The 19,473-nt window shown below is 45.5% G+C and overlaps 1 protein-coding gene across 4 annotated transcripts in view; it reads right to left on the reverse strand.

Annotated features, from left to right (window-relative positions):
* Nucleotides 1–19,473, reverse strand: part of CPXM2 (carboxypeptidase X, M14 family member 2) — a 147,159-nt gene that overhangs the window by 3,329 nt on the left and 124,357 nt on the right. For 2 of the 4 annotated variants that reach the window (XM_002821236.5, XM_054523002.2), the window contains exons 10-13: nt 18,068–18,247; nt 12,943–13,240; nt 8,280–8,419; nt 5,716–5,815 (exon numbers count right to left, since the gene is read on the reverse strand). In XM_002821236.5, coding sequence (XP_002821282.4) covers nt 5,716–5,815; nt 8,280–8,419; nt 12,943–13,240; nt 18,068–18,247 — 718 coding nt within the window. Of the gene's footprint in view, nt 1–3,416; nt 3,684–5,715; nt 5,816–8,279; nt 8,420–12,942; nt 13,241–18,067; nt 18,248–19,473 lie in introns of those variants that run through there. The other 2 variants (XM_063727790.1, XM_054523003.2) reach the window with 2 other exon arrangements.

Consider the following 19,473-nt stretch of genomic DNA (forward strand, 5'->3'; position numbering starts at 1 on the left):
TCTTCTGTGCTCAACATGCGTGCTGTTTATCCTCCTGGATTGAACACTGAACAGGTCTGAACATTGGTTTATCTGAATGGGCTGGAGAGAAGTGAGCAACCAGGAGAGCACGTGGCTTACTGGCCTGAGAAGCAGAGCATATTAGGTCTCAACTACCAAGGGTGCTCAGAGGGGATTAGTTAAGGCCGAGAGCCTGCCCCCACCAACAGCTGTTGTGGGGCGTTGGACTTTGGAGGCCCCTGGAAGCAAACCTCTCAGTGGGAGCACCTGACTCAATGGCACTTGGAAGTTAGTTGAAATACCTCAGGGAGGGGGCAGCCCAGGTTCTCATCAAGGGAGGTGTTCAGTAAGCTGAGCAGTGAAAGAAACCCACAATTAATGGTTATCAGCATAACTGGCTCAAGTTCATATTTCTAATAAGAAGCCTTTGTGAGTCCCCTTATCCCCGCAAAAGCCAGAAGAAGCCCTCCCTGCCCCCTCCCCAGTCCACCCTCTGTGCTGTCGCTGGCCTTCTCACACACATCATGGTGCTTACTCCCTAAACCTGCTGTTACCGCAGGGCCACATGGCGATGAGATCCAAAGTCCTTGGGTGGCCTGAGCCTCTGGGGTCCCAGTTCCTGCCCTCCCCTATTGTATCTCATACCCCTTTGTTCCAGCCATTCTCAGTGCCTTGCAGTGGTGTCTCAGGACACACACATCTCACACCTCGGGGCTTTGCATATACTGTTCCCACTGCTGTTCCCAACTCCTGTGCCAGGTCCACTTCCTCTCACCTTTTGTAAAGTCAGGCCTTGCAAGATTCCATTTAAATGCCTAGAGTTCGTTTTTTGTTTTGTTTTGTTTTTTTGAGACAGAGTCTCACTCTATCGCCCAGGCTGGAGTACAGTGGTATGATCTCAGCTCACTGCAATCTCTGCTTCCCGGGTTCAAGCAATTCTCCTGCCTTAGCCTCCCGAGTAGCTGGGATTACAGGTGTGCACCATCACGCTCGGCTAATTTTTTTATTTTTTTGTTTTTTTTAGTAGAGATGGGGTTTCACCATATTGGCCAGGCTGGTCTCGAACTCCTGACCTCATGATCCGCCTGCCTCGGCCTCCCGAAGTGCCAAGGATTACAGGCATGAGCCACCACACCAGTTCTGAGTTTGTTTTTAATAATGAAAGCTATTCTTACTAATTTTCAAGAAATTTGTTCTGTCCTTGTGGCCCTGTCAGGTAAGCCCTCTAATTTTTGAGGAGAAATAGACAAGCAGGTGGAGACAGTGTCCCCCCTGAGGGTTCACCCCATTCAGATAAGGGCTCAGTGCTTAGAGTAAAACCCAACGCAGGTCCTGGGGGCCCCTTCCACATCATTGCACTCCACTGCTCCCAGCTGGCCTCTCTCCAGCCACACAAGTCTTCCTTTTGTTCCTTGATTCTTGACTCTGAGCCTTTGCAATTCCTGTTCCCTCCAACTGGAATGCTATTCTCTGCTCTTCTAAAGGCCAGCCTGTGTATGTCCCTTAGGGAGGGACCCTTCCTTGGCTTTCCCATCTATTTGTAAATATCACTTGATTTATTTTTTTCATGGCACGGATCATAGTGTGTAGTAAACTTTTAAATCTTCCTTTGGAATTATCTCTAGGTCTCCTTCACTAGAATGTGTACTTTTAGAGGCCATATTTGTTTTGCTCACCGCAGTATTTCTAGTCTGGTGCACAGTAGGAGCTCAATAAGAAAGGTCAAAAGAATGAATACAACGATCAGGACTGTGTGTGGGTTCACACAGTCAGAATGAGGGGTGTTGGCCATGTCATCTCAAAGCTTCTACTGCAGAGACATGGATCTGCCTGATGCCCTCACTGGCCTGGCAGGGCACGCTGTCCTCAGTTCTTGGCTGTTTTCCCCATGTCTTCCTTGAGGCTCTCATTTTCTCTGCTTCTGTCTCTAGCCACTGGAAAAGTCTGGAATCACTCACATTATGAAAAGCAGGAGATGCAGTGTTGGGCTGCTGTCCCCATGAGTGCTCAGGTCTGTGTTCAGGGTGAACCTTCTAGGGAGCTGCAGTGGAAGTCAACACATAATGGGCATCCCGGTCATTCATGCATGCCAAGCCTGTCCTGCAGACTCTGGCCAAGCGATGGATGAAAGAGGTATGCAGACACAGGCATTTTGCCTGAGCGTGTGGCTAGGGGACTGCACGGCTTAGCACCACTGACGAGACTGCAGCCCCCATAAGCCAGAGACGTTTGTATTTATTTAGTACAGATTTAATGACAAAGGCTTGGAGCAAACACAATTTGTGGGTAATTAACATTGTCGACCCCCCGAGTAGAGAGCAGTCCTGTGTGCAAATGATCAAAGGTTGGTTTCTGGAGACATAAGTAAACAAATTCATCTAGATAAATTCCTTTACATTCCCTTGTTATCTACCCTTTGCCCTTCCGAAGCTTTTGCAAAACCTTCTGACCTTCTAAGAAGGTTTGCGTCTTTCCTTATAATTTCTCCTGCCACCCTGACACATCTCCTATACATGGGCAGAAGGGGCAACTCAGGCCCAAAGAATGTCCACACATGAGCAGGTCAGTTCAGTACCCCCCAAGCAAAGGACAGATATGTGGAACGGTGAGCCAGGTGTCTGTCTAACATACTGATATGCATCTAACTCAAAGCATTCCTACCAGCTTCCCTCCCTGTGGAATTCCATTTAATACGCCTGTTTATTTTATGCAAAATCCATCCCGAAATAAAACTTGTCAGATCACATAAACCTCAGACAGAAATCAAGGCAAATTCAGAGCTTTTCTTGAGAACCGAAAGATTGTGAAACAGAAAAAAGAGCCGTGTGTAAAGTATGGAGTTTATCTGTCAGGAGAATACACTGGGAAATTATTTATAGAGGGGAAAATCAAGGGAGGGAGATGCATTTTCCATTAGCTCATCAAAACTGTCTCCTTGATTGCAGGGGCTTGAAACTCAGCACCCATTAGGCAAAGTATTCTATCTTGGCTTATGAGGCCCCAGGGTCTTTTTATCTCCCACTCAGTTCAAAACTCCCACATTTTCTCACACTGCATACAAAGCACTAAATAGTCAAGGAATGTTCTAGGCTCTTTTAGAATTGTCATTTCAAAGGAGCTTCATTTGTAATGTTTAAAATACAAATCCTATGCAGAACCACATCACACAGCCTTTCATGCATAATGATCGCCAACACTCTGCGTGGTCTCTGGCACATTCCAGCTATGCAATCTACATTTGCTGAATTAATTAAGGAATAGTGAATAAATATATGAAAAAAATGAACACCTATGAGGGGCTACTACGTACAAAATTCCACGGTATTCAGTGTGAAGCCTCATGGTTCATGGCTATAAGATCAGTGACAAATGGTAGGAATGTTCAGAAAATATTATTGAGCAAAGAAATCAGTAACTAGATGGGAAAAATGCAATTTATGGCATTACACAGCAATCTACTATTTTGTGGCATTTTAGACACATTTCACCCATTTACATATTTGGTCTTTTATGCCGGGCCCACTGCTAGGGAGCCTGGCAATGAAGGATACATGGGCCAGGTCTGAACGCCAGCCTCACCTCATCCTAATGTCCCAAAGTCTGCTTCCTGGCGGGTGGAATGGGATCTTTTGTTGGCACGATAGGATCATGGGAACAGTTTGCAGAGAAGGAGCCTCTCCTCCCTGTTCAAGAAAAATGGCATGGAAATAAAGGAAGGAGCACCAGATTTGAAGTCTCCAGTGCTTGGCTCAAATCATAGCTCTGCCACTCACTGGGTAATCCTGGAACATCATGGACTGTTCATCCGCCCATTCACCAACAAGTATTTATCGAGCATCCACTGCTCAGAAGTGGCCAGGCAGGGTGCTCCTAATACATTGAGGAACAAACCAACAAAATAGTCAAGGGCTCCTGACCTCGTGGGGGCGAAGAGACAGAAACAAATAATGAGCAGAGTACACATGAGCCTATTACATGGTGTGTTAGAAGGGAGACATGCCACAGGGAAGGGATAAAGTTGGGGCAGGTAAGAGGGACCAACAGGGCAGCGGGGAGGTGTGCCGTGCTCATATGGGTCAGGGTTGGTTGCACTGAGACGGTGACATCTGAGCAAAGACCTGAAAGGGAGGAGGCAGGAACCCAGGGACCCCCCAGGGAAGAAGGTTCAGGTGGACAGAGGCGCCGCAGTGATGACCCCCCGTGCAGGTGGACAGAGGTGCCGCTGTGATGACCCCCTGTGTAGCTGTCAGTCCACGGGGAGCAGTGGGAAGTCAGATCATGGGACAGTCAGCCCTGTTTGCCTAGGACAGGGGTGGGGAGTGGGACACAGCATTTTCAGTTTTAAGTGGGGCATCCCAGGTCACGACAGCCCTGTGGCACAAAAGAAAAACCTGGACTTGTCAAGCACCTTATTTTCATACCACTTTCTAACCAGCAAAGAACAGGGCAGAGTCCTCTGGGACCCTGAGGGGCACCTGCAGGGCATCTTCCAGCCCACCTGGGGGTCGGAGACCTGAAGCCAAACCCCACTTACTCCTTAACCATCAGTGGGTCACTGCCCTCCTTGAGCTTCTGTTTTTCATCTGAATAAGTGGGAAAGAATGGCCTGTCTCCCTCGAAGGGATAAGGTGAAAACAACTGAGAGAAAGCATGTATGAGCGTTCTTTGAGAACAGATCGTGTGGGGAATAGCTCCTTGTTCCTGCTGTTGCTGAGTGATCCAGGGGCAGCCTTCTGCTGTCCTGACGTGGTATGGCCACTTCATATTTGGTTTATAAAACCCTGGGTCTTACAATTTCTTTTCTTCCACAGCAAAGAGAGTTGGAATAAGATGTCAGCACTGACTGTTAGAGATCATCCTCTGACCCTCAGATTATCCAAGTTCCTAGAATTTTGTACCCTCCATTCAAAAGGGAATCATGCGTGCTAACCCTGACTAGTTAACACCACCAGACACTCATCCCTTCCAGTGAGTGGGAGCTGAGTCTCCCTGACGCATTTCATCTAATGACAGCATCAAGAAAATACAATTTATGTGAGGAATGATGGAGTTAAATGACAGAGTTAATACAAGAATGCTATGAAGAGAGTGGCATATAGGAGATGCCCACATTTATTGTTACTGTTATTCTTATCCTATCCTTCACATTACAGACACCTGAGTCTTCCTAAGACATCACGCTTAGTGATTTCCTGTGCTTTAATGGAAAAATTGCATCCTCTCTAGCCAGTCCCAACCCACCCCTCCAGCTGTCCTCTTGCTGCTGGTCCCTTCAAACTCCACTCCTCCACAAGTCGCCCAGTCTACGGCTTCTCCCTCTCCGGAGCAGCTTGGCTCCCTCGCTCCCTGGCCCCTCTGCACTCATGGACACAGGCCACATTCCACCTGGTCTGAGAGCTAAGCTGCCTGCAGATGCAACAACTCCATAGAGACAGAGCTGCTTCCTCAACTCCTTAGAAACTTCCGCTGCGCCTGGAGGTCAGCTGGCTGCTGCATGACCATCCTGTGAAAGGGACGGCGAGCAACCAGGAAGCACAGGCTGAAAACCTCCCTTTCAAGGGTCTCTTGAAAAGTGGGAAATTTAAAGGAAGGAGGCTGTAATTTGGCTCTGAGTAAGACATTTCTGGCAGTCATTTCATGATTGTAACCCAAGTAAAACGCCTAAAAAAATAGGTATTTCTTACCAAGAGACAGTCTGTACACATTTGCAGTTACCTGTTCGGATGTCATGGTTAATGCCTTCTACGGAGATAATGGCATTTGGGATTCCTTTTCCATGTGAATCTCTCACCAAGCCTTTAATGCCACGATGAACCTGCTCAGCGAACATGAGACACAGGGTGAGGTCACTGACCAGCTCTGGACACAACCGGCACAATGGAGTGGGCTGTCAACCCGCCATTGTCAACCCACCATTGGCCAGTTCCCACCAAGAACTCACACAGCACCACGTCTTGCTCAGAAGGCTTGGAACCGAAAAGCAGGTTCATTGCTCGCTGCATGTCAGGTTCAATTAACAAGGGCGAGGTCTTAGTGTAAGAAAAGTGAACTTATTTCTCAAGCTAGCATTAGGGAAGCATCCTGCTTTAAAATGTGCCACTTCTCCTTTGGAGCAAAAAGCCGATACTTTTATAAGGGGAGGGGGCTAGTGAGCAAAGGCAGGGGTCCCCCTGCTAGCCTGGTGTCTTATCTACCAGACAGTTGAGTTGGCACCTTCCTGGGCAGAAATAAGTTGTAGAAGTGGCCAGTGGGCATGCTTTCGGCATGCCCTCCGAGGCCAGCCCCTGGAGGTGGGCAGTCTGCCTTGGAGCACAGATGAGCTTGCCCTGCAGGGAATGTCTGCTGAGGGGGAAGTGACAGGTTATTTTGCATTTCAAAAAGGGCTAAGTGGGAAGCAGGGGAAAGGAGAAAGGAGGAAAGAAGAGAAAAAAACCAATTTAATTATCTCAGAAAAATAGGAGTCCTCCGGTTATAGGATCACCTGGCTCTGTGTGGATTTGGAATGTAAACTTCTGCATTTCTTTTGGGTTCTTGCACCAGAAAGTCTTCCATTAGAATGTCCAGAGGCTCAAAAAATATTAGGATCCGAGACGGTTCACAGAAACACATTTACTAAAAACTGAAATTTAATTTTTATAGGCACATTTATTGACTTTGTGGGACTTGCTGACTTAAAAGTCAGAGGGAAAAGAAACAATGCAAAGAAACCTTCCTATAGATGACAACTCCATGCATAGACCCTTCCAATGACTTGTGTCATGCCATGCACTCAAACCTTATGCCTCAGTTTCCCCACCTGTAGAATGATGTGCCAATCCAAGGTGACATTCCATCATTACCAATGACTTTACGCATATTTTGAGGACTGGGCATTTTATCCATAGGAGGCCCTTTGGCTATGGCATCATTACTTAAGACTGATCAGGTTCTTACAGTCAAGTCTTTCTCTTTACAGAGATGCAAAAGAAAAAGAGCCTTCTCTTACAAAATTCCAGGGTGGGAACAGGAATTCCTTGAGTGAGAGGTTCCCCTAAGAAGGAAAAATAGACTCACATCCTTCTGTGTCAGAGAAGTTCACTGGGGGCTGGGTCTCCCAAGACCATCATGGGACAGAGTCAGATGCTAAATCCTGGTGCCAACCTCTGCCCCCTATGCAGAAGTGCAGCCAAAAGTGCCAGCCAAAGCCATGGGCTGAATGTGCCTTCTGACTCCTGAGCACAACCCATGGAAGGGGAACCTTGTGTCCAGCCTCAGGGTCTTACTTCCTAATGGATGGAGGTTAAGGTGCAGTCAGAATTAACACTTAGAAAAAGCAGGAGCCCTGAGGCTTGACACTTGTTTCTGTTTAATCCATTACTTTCCAGTTAGTCTGTTCCTTAGTGGGGCCTGGATATTGTTTGGTTAGTCGCAGAACTAGAACTGGTGAATTCACTAATGCTGCAAGATGGATGTGTCCTTGACAGCCTACGGCAGGGAGGTGTCCAAGGTTCTCAGTGGAGGCAGCAGCAGCCCCTCCCCAGCTGGACAGCAGAGCCCAGTGGTACTTGTTAAAGCTGCTCCCAGGTCATTCACCCCTGCCACCTGCAACAGTGACTCTGAAGGCCTGGGAGGGTGTTAGGGACTCAGTTGTGTCCCCACCCCACCCCGACCCCCCGTATTCATATGTTGAAGCCCTAACCCCAGTATCTCAGAATGTGACTATTTAGAGATGGAGCCTTCAAAGAGGTAATTAAGCGAAAATGAGGCTGTTAAGGCGGCGTCCTCCTAAGAGGAAATTTGGACTCATACACAGAGGCGCATGCACAGAGGGATAACCACCGCATGAAGAGGTGGCAAGAAGGCAGCCGAGGAGACAAGCCTCCAAGGACACCGACCCTGTGGGCAGCTTGTTCTCAGACTTCCAGCCTCCAGAGCTGCAAGTCTGCCTTGTAAGCCACCTGGTCCGTGGTGTTTTGTGATGGCAGCCGGAGTAGACTGAGACAAGGGGCCTGGGCACATTGGCTCAAACTCATAGCACCTGTTCCCTGCAGAGCAGCATCAGAGAGCTCAGGAACCAGTCCCAATTGCTCCAGGCCAGTGGGGACAATGACCATTGGTTTAGAGCTCTCTTCCCTGGGGCCTGCTCAAGTGTCAACACACAGTGGCTCCTCGCAGCACTGTGCTGGCCCAGGATGACGGCCAAGGTCGGAAGCTCTAATTCCATCCCATACTTTCAGCCACCTCGGCAGCCTCATCCCCCAGCTAGTCCCCCTCATCCCAGCCACACACCCGCAGTATACCTGCTCCATGAACACGATCAGAGATTCCCGGTTATTCTCCCATTCCTCGGGCAGCTGGCTCTCATGTGGATATTTATCACAGCCCACGTAGATGGACAGTTCGAAGCAGTTCGTATGAAGGTAGCTGAAATCGTTCAGACCTGCCAAGCCAACCGGACAACACTTTAACTGAACAATACTCAAAATGGCACTGGGGAATGGGGCACAGGGGGCAGCAGGGATGTTTAAGAACATTCGGAAGGCCTTGTTTAAACAGGGAGACATCAAGTATCTACTACAGACAAAAATTTGCATTAGAGCAAATGTGTGTGAGTTAGAAAGAGTTTGGAGAGAAGATGCAATCAGAATGGCTTGTGGTGAGGACAGACACATGGAAGTGTGTCTTTGACAAAAGAAGAACTGAAGTAAGTGCTATTTAGATAAAATACTTTATTAAAGTAAAAAAGTTTAATGCTCCATTTTTGGAGTAAAGCTATCATGTACGAACACTATAGGTTTTAAGTGTTTGATTAAGTTTATCTCTACAGTTATGCTGTCTCAGCTATAGCTCTATGACAGTCTTCTATTTTGATTCCAAAAATTGCAATCCTTACCACTGTTTGCCAAGTGCCTCCTATAAGCCAGGATCTGTCCTAAGCACTCTGCAGCCATTAGGTTACTTAATTTTCACCCCAAACCCAGCAGAGGTAGGCAACACAGCACAATTTTACAAATAGGAAAATTGAGGTTGAGAAGGGGAAGAATAGTACCCAGGACCTTGTATGTGTTGGAAAGGGCCAGAGTCAGGGTTTGGGCCCAGGTCTACATGCCCTTGCCCATGGCTCCGAATAGAGCATCACTGCTTGGGGACTTGTAGGCAAACCCACTCTTCCAGTACGCCTGAAAGCAGACAAGCCTTCTGCCTCCTAGCATGACGACAGCAGGACAGGAAGCCCCAGCCTAATGTGTAGTCGGTATCTGGACTCATTTCCTAGGGCCGCTGTTATAATACAAATTACCACCAAATGGTTGACTTAAAGCAACAGAAATTTATTCTCTCACAGTCTCAGAGGCCAGAAGTCTGAAATCAAGGTGTCTGTGGTCCCTCCAAAGCCTCTAGAAGGGGGGGCCTCCTCTAGGGGAGGAGCCTTCCTTGACTCTGGCAGCTTCTGGGGAACCCCTGGCATTCTTTGTCTTGAGGCCGCATCACTCAGCTCTCTGCCTCTGTCTTCATATGGGCTTCTCTTCTTCTGTCTTGCTTCTGTCCCTTACAAGGACACTTCCCACTGATCTTAAGGCCCATCCAGGTAACACAGGGTGACCCCATCTGGAGACCCTGAATATAATGATACCTGCCAAGACTCGTTCTCCAAATAAGCTAACATTCCCAGGTGTGGGGTTTTAGAAAGCAGACATTATCTTCTGGGGAGGTCCCATTCCACCCACTATACTATTCAACATTTGTGAAATAAATAAATGAGTGTTTCACGGCATGAAGTACCAGTGGCTTCCTTCCCAACATTTTTGTTTTTGAACAGGATGATGATTAGCAAGCTGCGCTCTGCGTGACTCACCCAGTAGGAGGCCCCTCTGACCACCCTCCCTGGGCTCTAGGGTCAGGGTCACAGAAAGCAGGAGTGTTCTGTGCCTGGGACAACTTTTCTTCATTCTCACTTAGTGCACCAGAAGGAACCCTCTCCTGCAATGCTCAGTATCAAAACCATGGCTTTGGGGTTTCAAGAGCAACTCTGTCAATCTGTTGCCTGGTCACTGAAGTCAGAGGCAAAATGGCATTAAGTATACAGCCACACTCTACCCAATTCCAGATTCGAACCATTCACATGTCATCAGCAACGGGCCTCTGATCAAGCCTGTGATGAAACACAGTGAGCGTGTTTGCAGTGACAGCAGTGGAATAAAAAGGGTGGGACAGAGCCAAGTCAATGGAAAATCCCTCACATGGGCCCCGGTCTCATTGAAGGAGATTGGTCAAAATTCCTTCGGTCAAACCTGCAGTATGGAATTACAGACAGTGCAAGAAGGCCAGGGGGCAACAAACCACCAGGGAGCACAGGTTTCAGCTTTCTGGGAGGGCCGAACACCTGTCTGCAGAGAAAATAGATTGTCACTTCCACCCTTTTAGTCCTCGTTAGCACTGAAATAAATGCGATATTTAAACATTCTGGAGCGAGCCTACCATTTTGCAATATGTGTCTTCAGAGCATAGGAAGCTTTAGAAGAACTGGCAAAATGAGAAACCAGAGGGAGGTGGAGAAGCTTGGGCCACGCTGTCTTGCTGCTGCCTGCCAGCCTTCCAGAGTGTATCGCCTTGCTGAGAACACGTGGCCAGAGAAGGGCTTCAAAAGCAAAATGTGACTTCCTGTCTGAAGTGTGTGAACAAGGGGCCATGACATGCCCCAGACAGTTGTTCACAAGTCTTCAGTCCTAGTTGGGGTGGTGAGACATTCCTTTGTGTTCTCTCCCTGACTAGCATCCTTCTCTTGTCACCAGCTTCAGCAGGGAAGGCACAGCCGCATTCCTTACAGCTCTGTGCATCTGATGCAACCACAACACCTGCCTTCACCGTGGAGGAAAAGGTGCAGGGTTGCAGGTACAGAGAGGGTCACAGGAGTCTGGAGTGAAAGCACACACACTCCAAACGATGTGCATTTCAAAATGTATTGACCCTTGCTCTCAACTGGGCCACTCCCCATTAACTAGTGCCTGGCAGGGCACAGTTAATGAGTGAGAAAAAAAATGGAACAAAAAGGTGGAGAGGAGAGGGAGGGGGAGGAAAGGAAATTACAAGTCACATTTCATTAATCCTCAAAGTAATGAATCTGCAGACTTCATCACACTGTCAGGAAGATGAATGATTAAAAAGGCTCAAGCTACCACATGACTCTGCCGCAAAGTCCCGGAAATAATGGAAAATATAATGGATAGAAAAAAAATCAAACGCTACCTATGTGATTGTGCGGCAGCCAACTTCGAAAAATGTTACGAGTGACCAACACTGGGGAATCCAGGTGTGCCCATGCCTAATTTAGTCACAGCAGTCATAAAAAATAAACAGGTATTTTACTTAAAGCTTTTTGTAGGTGGGTTTTTAGGGCTAAAAACTTGAAAAGCAAGAATGTTTTTTGCCATTAGGAATTTTTCTTGATAGATAGAGATTTGCATTTTTTTAAATTTCATACAAGGTAAAACCATGATGGATTTAGATAAAATGCCTCTGCTTGGTCTGTAAAAGACAAAAACGTCAAGCTATCTATACATGTTTTAAAATGGCCAGGGAAACAACTATTTCTACTTTGTTTTTCGTTTCCCAAGGGTGGGAACATACTTGAAAAGTATGTGAAGGCTGAGTTTCTAACAAAGTCAAATAATATTAATGCTTATCAGTACAGTGAAACCGAAAATAAGGATGTGCTCATATGAGGTTTCACAGCAGCTGTGTTACTGCAGAAGGGAGTCCACAGGGGATGGGAACTTATCCCAGTTGTTTCTGTGAGCCACACGACGTCAAGCACCACCACATCTTCCACCTGCGTAATCCTCACAGCTTCCTAGAGGGAGCTGGTACTACCACCACCATCCTCCTCCTCTTCATCATCATGCCCGTTTTTACAAATGAAAAAGTGCAAAAGTTCAGAGAGGTTAAGTAACTGGCCCTGCATCACACAGCAACTAAGTGACAGGGTGGGATTTGAACCCCTCAGTCTGACATGAAAATATTTTGCAAATTCATCATCGTCTTGACCAACCCTCACGAAGGGAAGGAAACAAGCAAGAAGCATTATGCCTGGGGTCCTGCAGTCAATGCAGAGGGACTTCGGAAATGGGACATCCTCGTCCCTCCTGGCTTAGGGAACAGCCCTGAGACAGGAAACAAAGTGCTTGTCCTGACTTGTGGACCGTGGGGCCCTCTGGCTGCTGTGAAGGAATTTCTGAAGTCTCTCCTGGGAGCCTCTACAGTCCTGAGTGGATGCCAGAAGCAATACTTTGAATTCCCCATGCAGCACACAGTCAGCATTGACCGCAGCCTGTGGGTATGAGTGTGACAGGCCGTCCCGCTGGCCACTGGAGGACAGCAGGTATAAACGGAACTGTCCTCACCACAGGTTCAGTCTGCAGCTCAGAGTCCCTTCACAGCTGAGCTCGGGATGGATGCCTGGCCCCTTCTGTGGGTTTACAGCACAGGACGTCACCCAAGAACAGAACAGCTCTTACGGCTAAGAAAAGAAAAACTCGGGCTCCAGCGCCAGCACCAGCATGCTCTCCACCCCTTCACTGGGTTGGGGTTTCTTTTGTTGTTGTCCAATATTGCCATTAACTCCAGTTTTACCCATCTCTGACCCTATCAAATCTGAACAGCTTGGAGGCTAAGCACAGGCCACGGAGTCAGAGATCCCAGTCCGGTGTCTTTCTTGCTCGAGCAGATCCCTTTGGGTCTCCAGCCCCAGTTACCTCCTTTGTGTGCACTGGAAAGTGAGACTGGGGCAAGGATGGAAGGAGAGCCTGAGTGTTGTGCTTAGGAAAGCGCTGGCAGGTCCTAAGTGCTCCACCGTGGCAGCCACCACTTAGTGACAATGGGACAGTAGTGACACCAGGAGGGCCAGGAGGAGACCCCTGCAGTGTCCTTCTGCACCCGCAGCCCACTCTCCCCCAGAGGGAGGCTTACTTCCAGCGACGGTGTGCCAGGAGGCCCCATTGACAGTGCCCTCCTCCTTCTGGAAGTCCTCCGTGTGGCACACCCTCCTCCGGGCGTCTGTCATGAGGCGGTGCGTGGAGGCATAGGAGTAGGCCAGCCAGCGGAACACGTGGTCGTCGGGGGTGGGGGTGTGTTCCTGCGTCTTCCAGGGGGACCGCACCAGGTCGTAGGGGTACGCCACCACCAGCTCGCCGCCCTGCAGGTTGCCGCCCAGCACAAAAGGGATTTTTTCCATCCAGGCTATGACTGCTCTGGTCTCGGCGGCCACCTGTGAACATCCCAAATGGACGAGTAAAACGAGCAGGAAGTCGTTTTCTCTCCCCAGCTGTCAAACAGGGACACAGTCAAAAAAGCAGTGCTTTTGTGGAATAATCTTAGTAAAGTTTAGAATTTCAAAATCAATTCTGGGAAAACGTGAAGGAGACTTAGAAAGACTCATAAACCAATCAAAATGAATGGGCTTTGTTTGGATCTTGATTTAAACAACCTTGGGGAGGCGGGAATAACAGGGGAAATGTGAGCACCGACCAGATACTTGACAATATTAAGGAACATTTTATTTTGATATAATAATGGTAATGCCTTATGTTTGTAGAAGAGTGCCTTTATTTTTTAGAGAAACCTACTGAAATCTTTACAAAGGAAATGCTATGATGCCTGGGGTTAGCTTCAGTAATCTGGGGGAGGAGGAGAAAGAGAGGGAAGATGTGGATGAAACAGGAATTGGTTAAGTGTCAGAGCTGAAATGGGTCCATGGCGATCCTGGGCAGCTTCCTCCCTAATTCTGTAAGTTTGACATCGTTTAACAATAAAATTCAAGAAAAAAAGAAAACGATGTTAAAAGCTAAAATTTGAAAGTTTGATATGGTCAAACAGTGGTCAGTGGAACAAGTATTTATCATAAATTGCTAATCCCCGTGAAGATAATCTCAGTAAGATCAAATCGACAATGACAAAGAACAGATATTGGAAATCCTTTCACCATGCAGTATAGAAAACTGAGTAAGGGATGAAATGGACTTGGGATTCATTAAGTGTTGTTGTTTTAGTTTAAACATATCAGGGGACCTGGATTGGACCAATGAGAGGGCTTAATTCATTGCACAGTATCACTGTTGGTCTGTGCTTGGTCCCCCTCTGGTTTTATTTATTTATTTATTTCAGACGGAGTCTTGCTCTGTGCCCAGGCTGGAGTGCGGTGGCGCGATCTCGGCTCACTGCAACCTCCACCTCCCGGGTTCAGGCGATTCCCCTACCTCAGCCTCCTGACTAGCTGGGACTACAGGTGCACACCACCACACCTGACTAATATTTTGTATTGCAGTAGAGATGGGTTTTCACCATGTTGGCCAGGATGGTGTTGATCTCCTGACCTCGTGATCTGCCCGCCTCAGCCTCCTAAAGTGCTGGGATTCCCTTCTGTTATTTACTTCAATATGGAAAACACCTGTGAACCCACCATCCAACCGCAGACCTCACTAACAATTTCTGTTCTGTGTGCCTATACCATCCTACCTATCCACCCTCCTGCCTCCCACTCGAAGGCACCCACTGTATCCTAAGTGATGTGATTCTTTCTCCTTCTTTTGTTTTATCCCATATGTGTATACCTGAAAATATATCGTTTGGTTTTACTTGCTTTTGATCTAAAAAAAAAAGGCGGGGGCGGAAGGGCGCAACTATACTGCTGGTTGCCTTCTGCAATTTCTTTTTTCCTCCCACTTAATCTTGTAGTTTCCAGAGTCATCCTGTTGTTGAATAAAGCTATTTCCAGGCTTTTTTCACTTCAATATGGTGATCTCATTTAATGTGTTAATACCTATTCTTAGATGATGGGCATTGGTAATTTTCAATCTTTTGCTATAATGAACACTGTTGCTTTGAACTTTCTTTTACTGTCTTCTGGTACGTATGTGTTGGAATTTATCTTGCACATATCACCAGAAGTGAAATTGCAGAGGCGGAGGATATAGAAATATTCTACTTTACAAAATAATCAAATTATTTTCCAAAATCATTATGCCAATGTATACTCACCCACAATGTATAGGAAACCTACTGTCCCGTATTCCCTCCCACACTGGGGGCTTTTTACTTTTGCCAGACAATGGACATATAATGTTCTCTCATCGCGTTTCCTTAGTACTAGTGAGGTAGAACATCTTGTCATGTTTATTAACTCTGTTTCCTCCTCTCTTACCTTTTGCCCATTTTTCTGCTGAATTGTTCACATTTTTATTATTTGTTATTCTTCAGCTTTTAAATTTTCAACTTTCTCAGTTATATAATTTATAAATAACTCCTCCCAATTTGTAGCTTGTCACAGTTTTTCAAATCTTTTGATGAACAGGCTTTCTTATCTCCATGTAGTCAAATTTACTAATCTTTTATGATTAATGCCATTTGTATCTTACCTAAAATAGCCTTCCTTACACTAAAAGCTATATTCAAAATTTGGCAAGATATTATTGTGAACAATTGTTAAATTTTGTCAAACACACCTTTCTATAGACAAATCACTTAATATTATTTATTTGTTTCCTATCATTTCATTGATTTTTGCCCTTGCTTTTTATTTATTTTATGTATTTTAGTTTTTTTTTTGAGACAGGGTCTCACTCTGTTGCCCAGGGTGGAGTGCAGTGGCACAATCTCAGCTCACTGCAACCTCCACCTCCCAGGTTAAAGCGATCCTCCTACCTCAGCCTCCCAAGTAGTTGGGACCACAGTTGTGTACCACCATGCATGGCTAATTTTTGTATTTTTAGTAGAGACAGGATTTCACCATGTTGCCCATGCTAGTCTTGAACTCCTGACCTCAGGTGATCTGCCTGTCTAAACCTCCCAATGCCCCTGTTTTTAAATTAATCTCCCTTTCTTTGGGTTTCTTTTGTTATTTATTTATTTATTTATTTATTTATTTATTTACTTATTTGCTAACTCCTCAAGTTAGTTAACTTTCAGCCTTCTTTTGCAATATAATAACTTAAAGTTATAAATTTCCCTAAAGCACTATTCTTTGCTGTAATCCACGAATTTTCATATGTAATATTTTCATTATTATTCAGTTCTAATTATTTTTTAGTTCCCAGTATTTTTTTCTTTGACTTATTCTTTAGAAGTTTTTTATTTTCTAAATACATGATGAGGTTTTCATTAATCTTATTACAGCCTTCTAGTTTAATTGTATGGTGGTGAGACCAAGGTCCGTCTGACACCTATTCTCTGAAATTTGTTGTGATTTCCCTTATAAGCCCAGTTTATCATCAATTTTTTAAAAATGTTACAGGATTATTGAGAAGAATATTATCTAATCATTGGTTATAGAATTCTTATACATCCCTTATGTCAAGCCTGCTAGCCTTGTTATTCAAATCTTTATCTTTGCTGATTTCTTATCTATCTAATCTAGCCACAATTGAGAAAAGTTTTGGTGGTGATAGAATTGTGTAATTCTCCTTGTAGTTCTAGTCAACAAGCTCAAATAACTAAATTCTAGTCTAAAAGCAAAGACTGAACATCCAGAGACTCTGTACAGTTGTGCTAAAAGGATTACTTAGTTCTTATAGCCTAGTGGCTAAGAAAGCTGGCAACCAAATTCCAATTTTGGTCTAAGTGTTCCCAAAGTATAACATAGCTTGAATTCTCAACTTTGCCAGGTGCCATTAGGATGTTAGGTGGAAAAACAAACAAATGAACAAAAAACAACTGAAACAGGTTCTGTGGGAAACATGAGAGCAGATTTAGAAGACAGAAGACTCAGGGTCCTCCCTAGTCTCCTGCCCGCATCAGCACCCTTGGGCATCCTAACTGAACCAAGTGGCATTGCCACCGTCTGTCTTCCTCACCCTACTGCTCACTTCCGGAGGGCCTGGATGACCCTGTACTGTGAGTCACTAAAGGAGCCCACCCTGCTGCTCCTCCTCAAGTAAGCGGCACCCACATGTGCTGTGCCGGACGCTGGAACGCCAAGGGAGAGCTGCTGTCCTCTCTCCAGCTACCTTGAATCCACAGTAGGAGAAGTCCAATCTTTTTTTGTTGTTGTTTGTTTGTTTGTTTTGAGCTTGCAATATGCTTGTCTAAAATATAGCATTTCCCAGCCTTCATTGCAGTGGTTGATACCATGTGCAACTGAATTCTGGCAGGTGAGAGTTAAGCAGAAGTATTATGTAGAACCGCTTATAGGAAATTGAATTATCTGAGAGAAAACTTTTTCTTTTCCCCAAGCCCCTTCTTTCCTGTTCCTTCAGAGACACGACAGCTGGAGCATCAGCTGCCACCCTGGATTATGACCTTGAAGATGAGTGTCACATGCTGACATGGCAGAGACAGAGAGAGAGAGAAATGAATCCTGGGTTCCTGATGATTACCAGGTTTCTACTTGGCTGGCCCTTGGCTGGCTTCCAGGGTACTTTTATGTGAAGAAAGAAATAAACTTTTACGTTGTTAAGGCACTATTTTGATTTTTCTGTTGCTGCAGCTGAACCTAACACTAACTTATATATCAACAAAGGTAGAACTGTTGAAGGATGTTTACGATCAAAGAATCAGAGTAAGGAGCTCAACTATGATGACCAGGAAAGACAATAAGAGGTATGGGAGAATTATTTCTTCTGCAACATACTCTTTGTAAAACAAGACCTAAGAAATCTGGGGAAATATTTCTCATCTAATTTCATTTTTCTTTCCAAAGAAACACCACATGTAGTAAACCCAAGGGGATGTACTAAAATAAAAAATAAGATATATTAAGCAATCAGTGAGGGCTAAGGATAATTTCTTAGTAATATAACCAACAGTGAAAAAGATAATAAAGGTAGTAACAAACATGTGCAATTCAGGGGAGATTGTTTTGGTTTTGAAGCTCCATGTGCTTGTTAAGAAATACAATTAAATGATTTCTCCTCTATGAAGAATCTCCCCAAATATTCAACTAAAAGGTAGTTATTATCTAGCACACTTCTCTGCTTTTGGAGAAAACATGAAAGAAAAAAACAGTTTTGTCTCTTTCTTAAATGTCCTATCCTCTGCAAATACCAATGGGGGTTAAGCCTGGCCTTTGGCTGCTTTACAGATGAGGGGTATTTTGACTCACCGTGGCATTTTCTGACAGAAACCACTCAGGGATTGCAATATAGTGATTGGGAACTTTCCTGGGGACGTTCTGTCGATCCTCTGCCTCCCAGAGCAGCGTGTTTAAATCAGGAAAGTTGTTGTTGATGTCAATTCCATCATGGGTCCAGCGTCCCAGGGACCAGCCTCCCAGCTCCGAGCCCTGGAGACAAGTGAGAATGTGAAGAATGCACAGGCTGTAGGACAACACGGACCGTCTACCATACAAGATGCATCTGTCTCCACTTCCCCTTGGGGAATGTCTCTAAGCCTCTAGATGCCCTTTGACCCAAAGATGGCATCTAAAGGAGAATATTGAAAAACTTCCTATTAATATTTGGTGAGTGATAGATAGTTCAGCCAAATTACTCCAAAGAGGGAATGCAGAGAACCACCCCTGCCACATGGAAGTGCTTAAAATGCATTAGGTTCCTTCTTCCACCCCTACCTTCCTCTCCTCTGTACTGGCCAGGTGAACCTCTGAGTAGCAATGAACTCATCATCAGTGGCCACCATAGTAATGCATTCTCCCTGCCTGCCCGTGATTCTGGCTCACTATTTAGCAATGAAAATTCCTAACTGACTATATCTGCATCCATCAATAAATGTGACCACATTTCTATACTGTAAAGCTTGCATTTGATAGGTACCCTTGTTTTAATATAAACATTTATTCCCAGGTATTGAGATATATCACTGTCAATACACAACACAACATAATACTAACTATACTCTATATTCTCTTTATACATAATTCTGTACATATGCATATTCTATGCACACCTATAACCTATATACATTCTATATCATAATTGGAACACAAAATATAAAGAATATATCAGAATAATACAACTATCCTCAGAACACTGATGAGAAGATTAAAGGTAATAATCAAGGCTAACACATGCCATGATTAAGTGCTCAGCCAACATAAAGTGTTACTATTGGATTCCATTATCATTGTGTATATAGCAATATTGCTGTTCATCTTCACGTCCTCCAATTTGTCGGCATGTCCACCTCTCAAAGCCACCATCATTCTCAATGCCTGCTTTGCACCTTTCATAAACCTTGTAGGCTTCCCTGCCTCAGCAGAGACACTCAAAAATAAAACTCATGTGGCCAGGCACGGTGGCTTACACCTGTAATCCCAGCACTTTGGGAGGCCAAGGCTGGCGGATTACCTTAGGCATGAGTTTGAGACCAGCCTGGCCAACCTCCTCTCTACTAAAAATACAAAAATTAGCTGGGCATGGTGGCTGGTGGCCGTAATCCCAGCTACTTAGGAGGCTGAGGCAAATCGCTCGAATCCAGGAGGCAGAGGTTGCAGTGAGTGGAGATCGCGCCACTGTACTCCAGCCTGGGCAACAGAGGGAGACTCCGACTCAA

This window comes from Pongo abelii, chromosome 8, assembly GCF_028885655.2.
Source record: "Pongo abelii isolate AG06213 chromosome 8, NHGRI_mPonAbe1-v2.0_pri, whole genome shotgun sequence".
NCBI lineage: Eukaryota > Metazoa > Chordata > Mammalia > Primates > Hominidae > Pongo > Pongo abelii.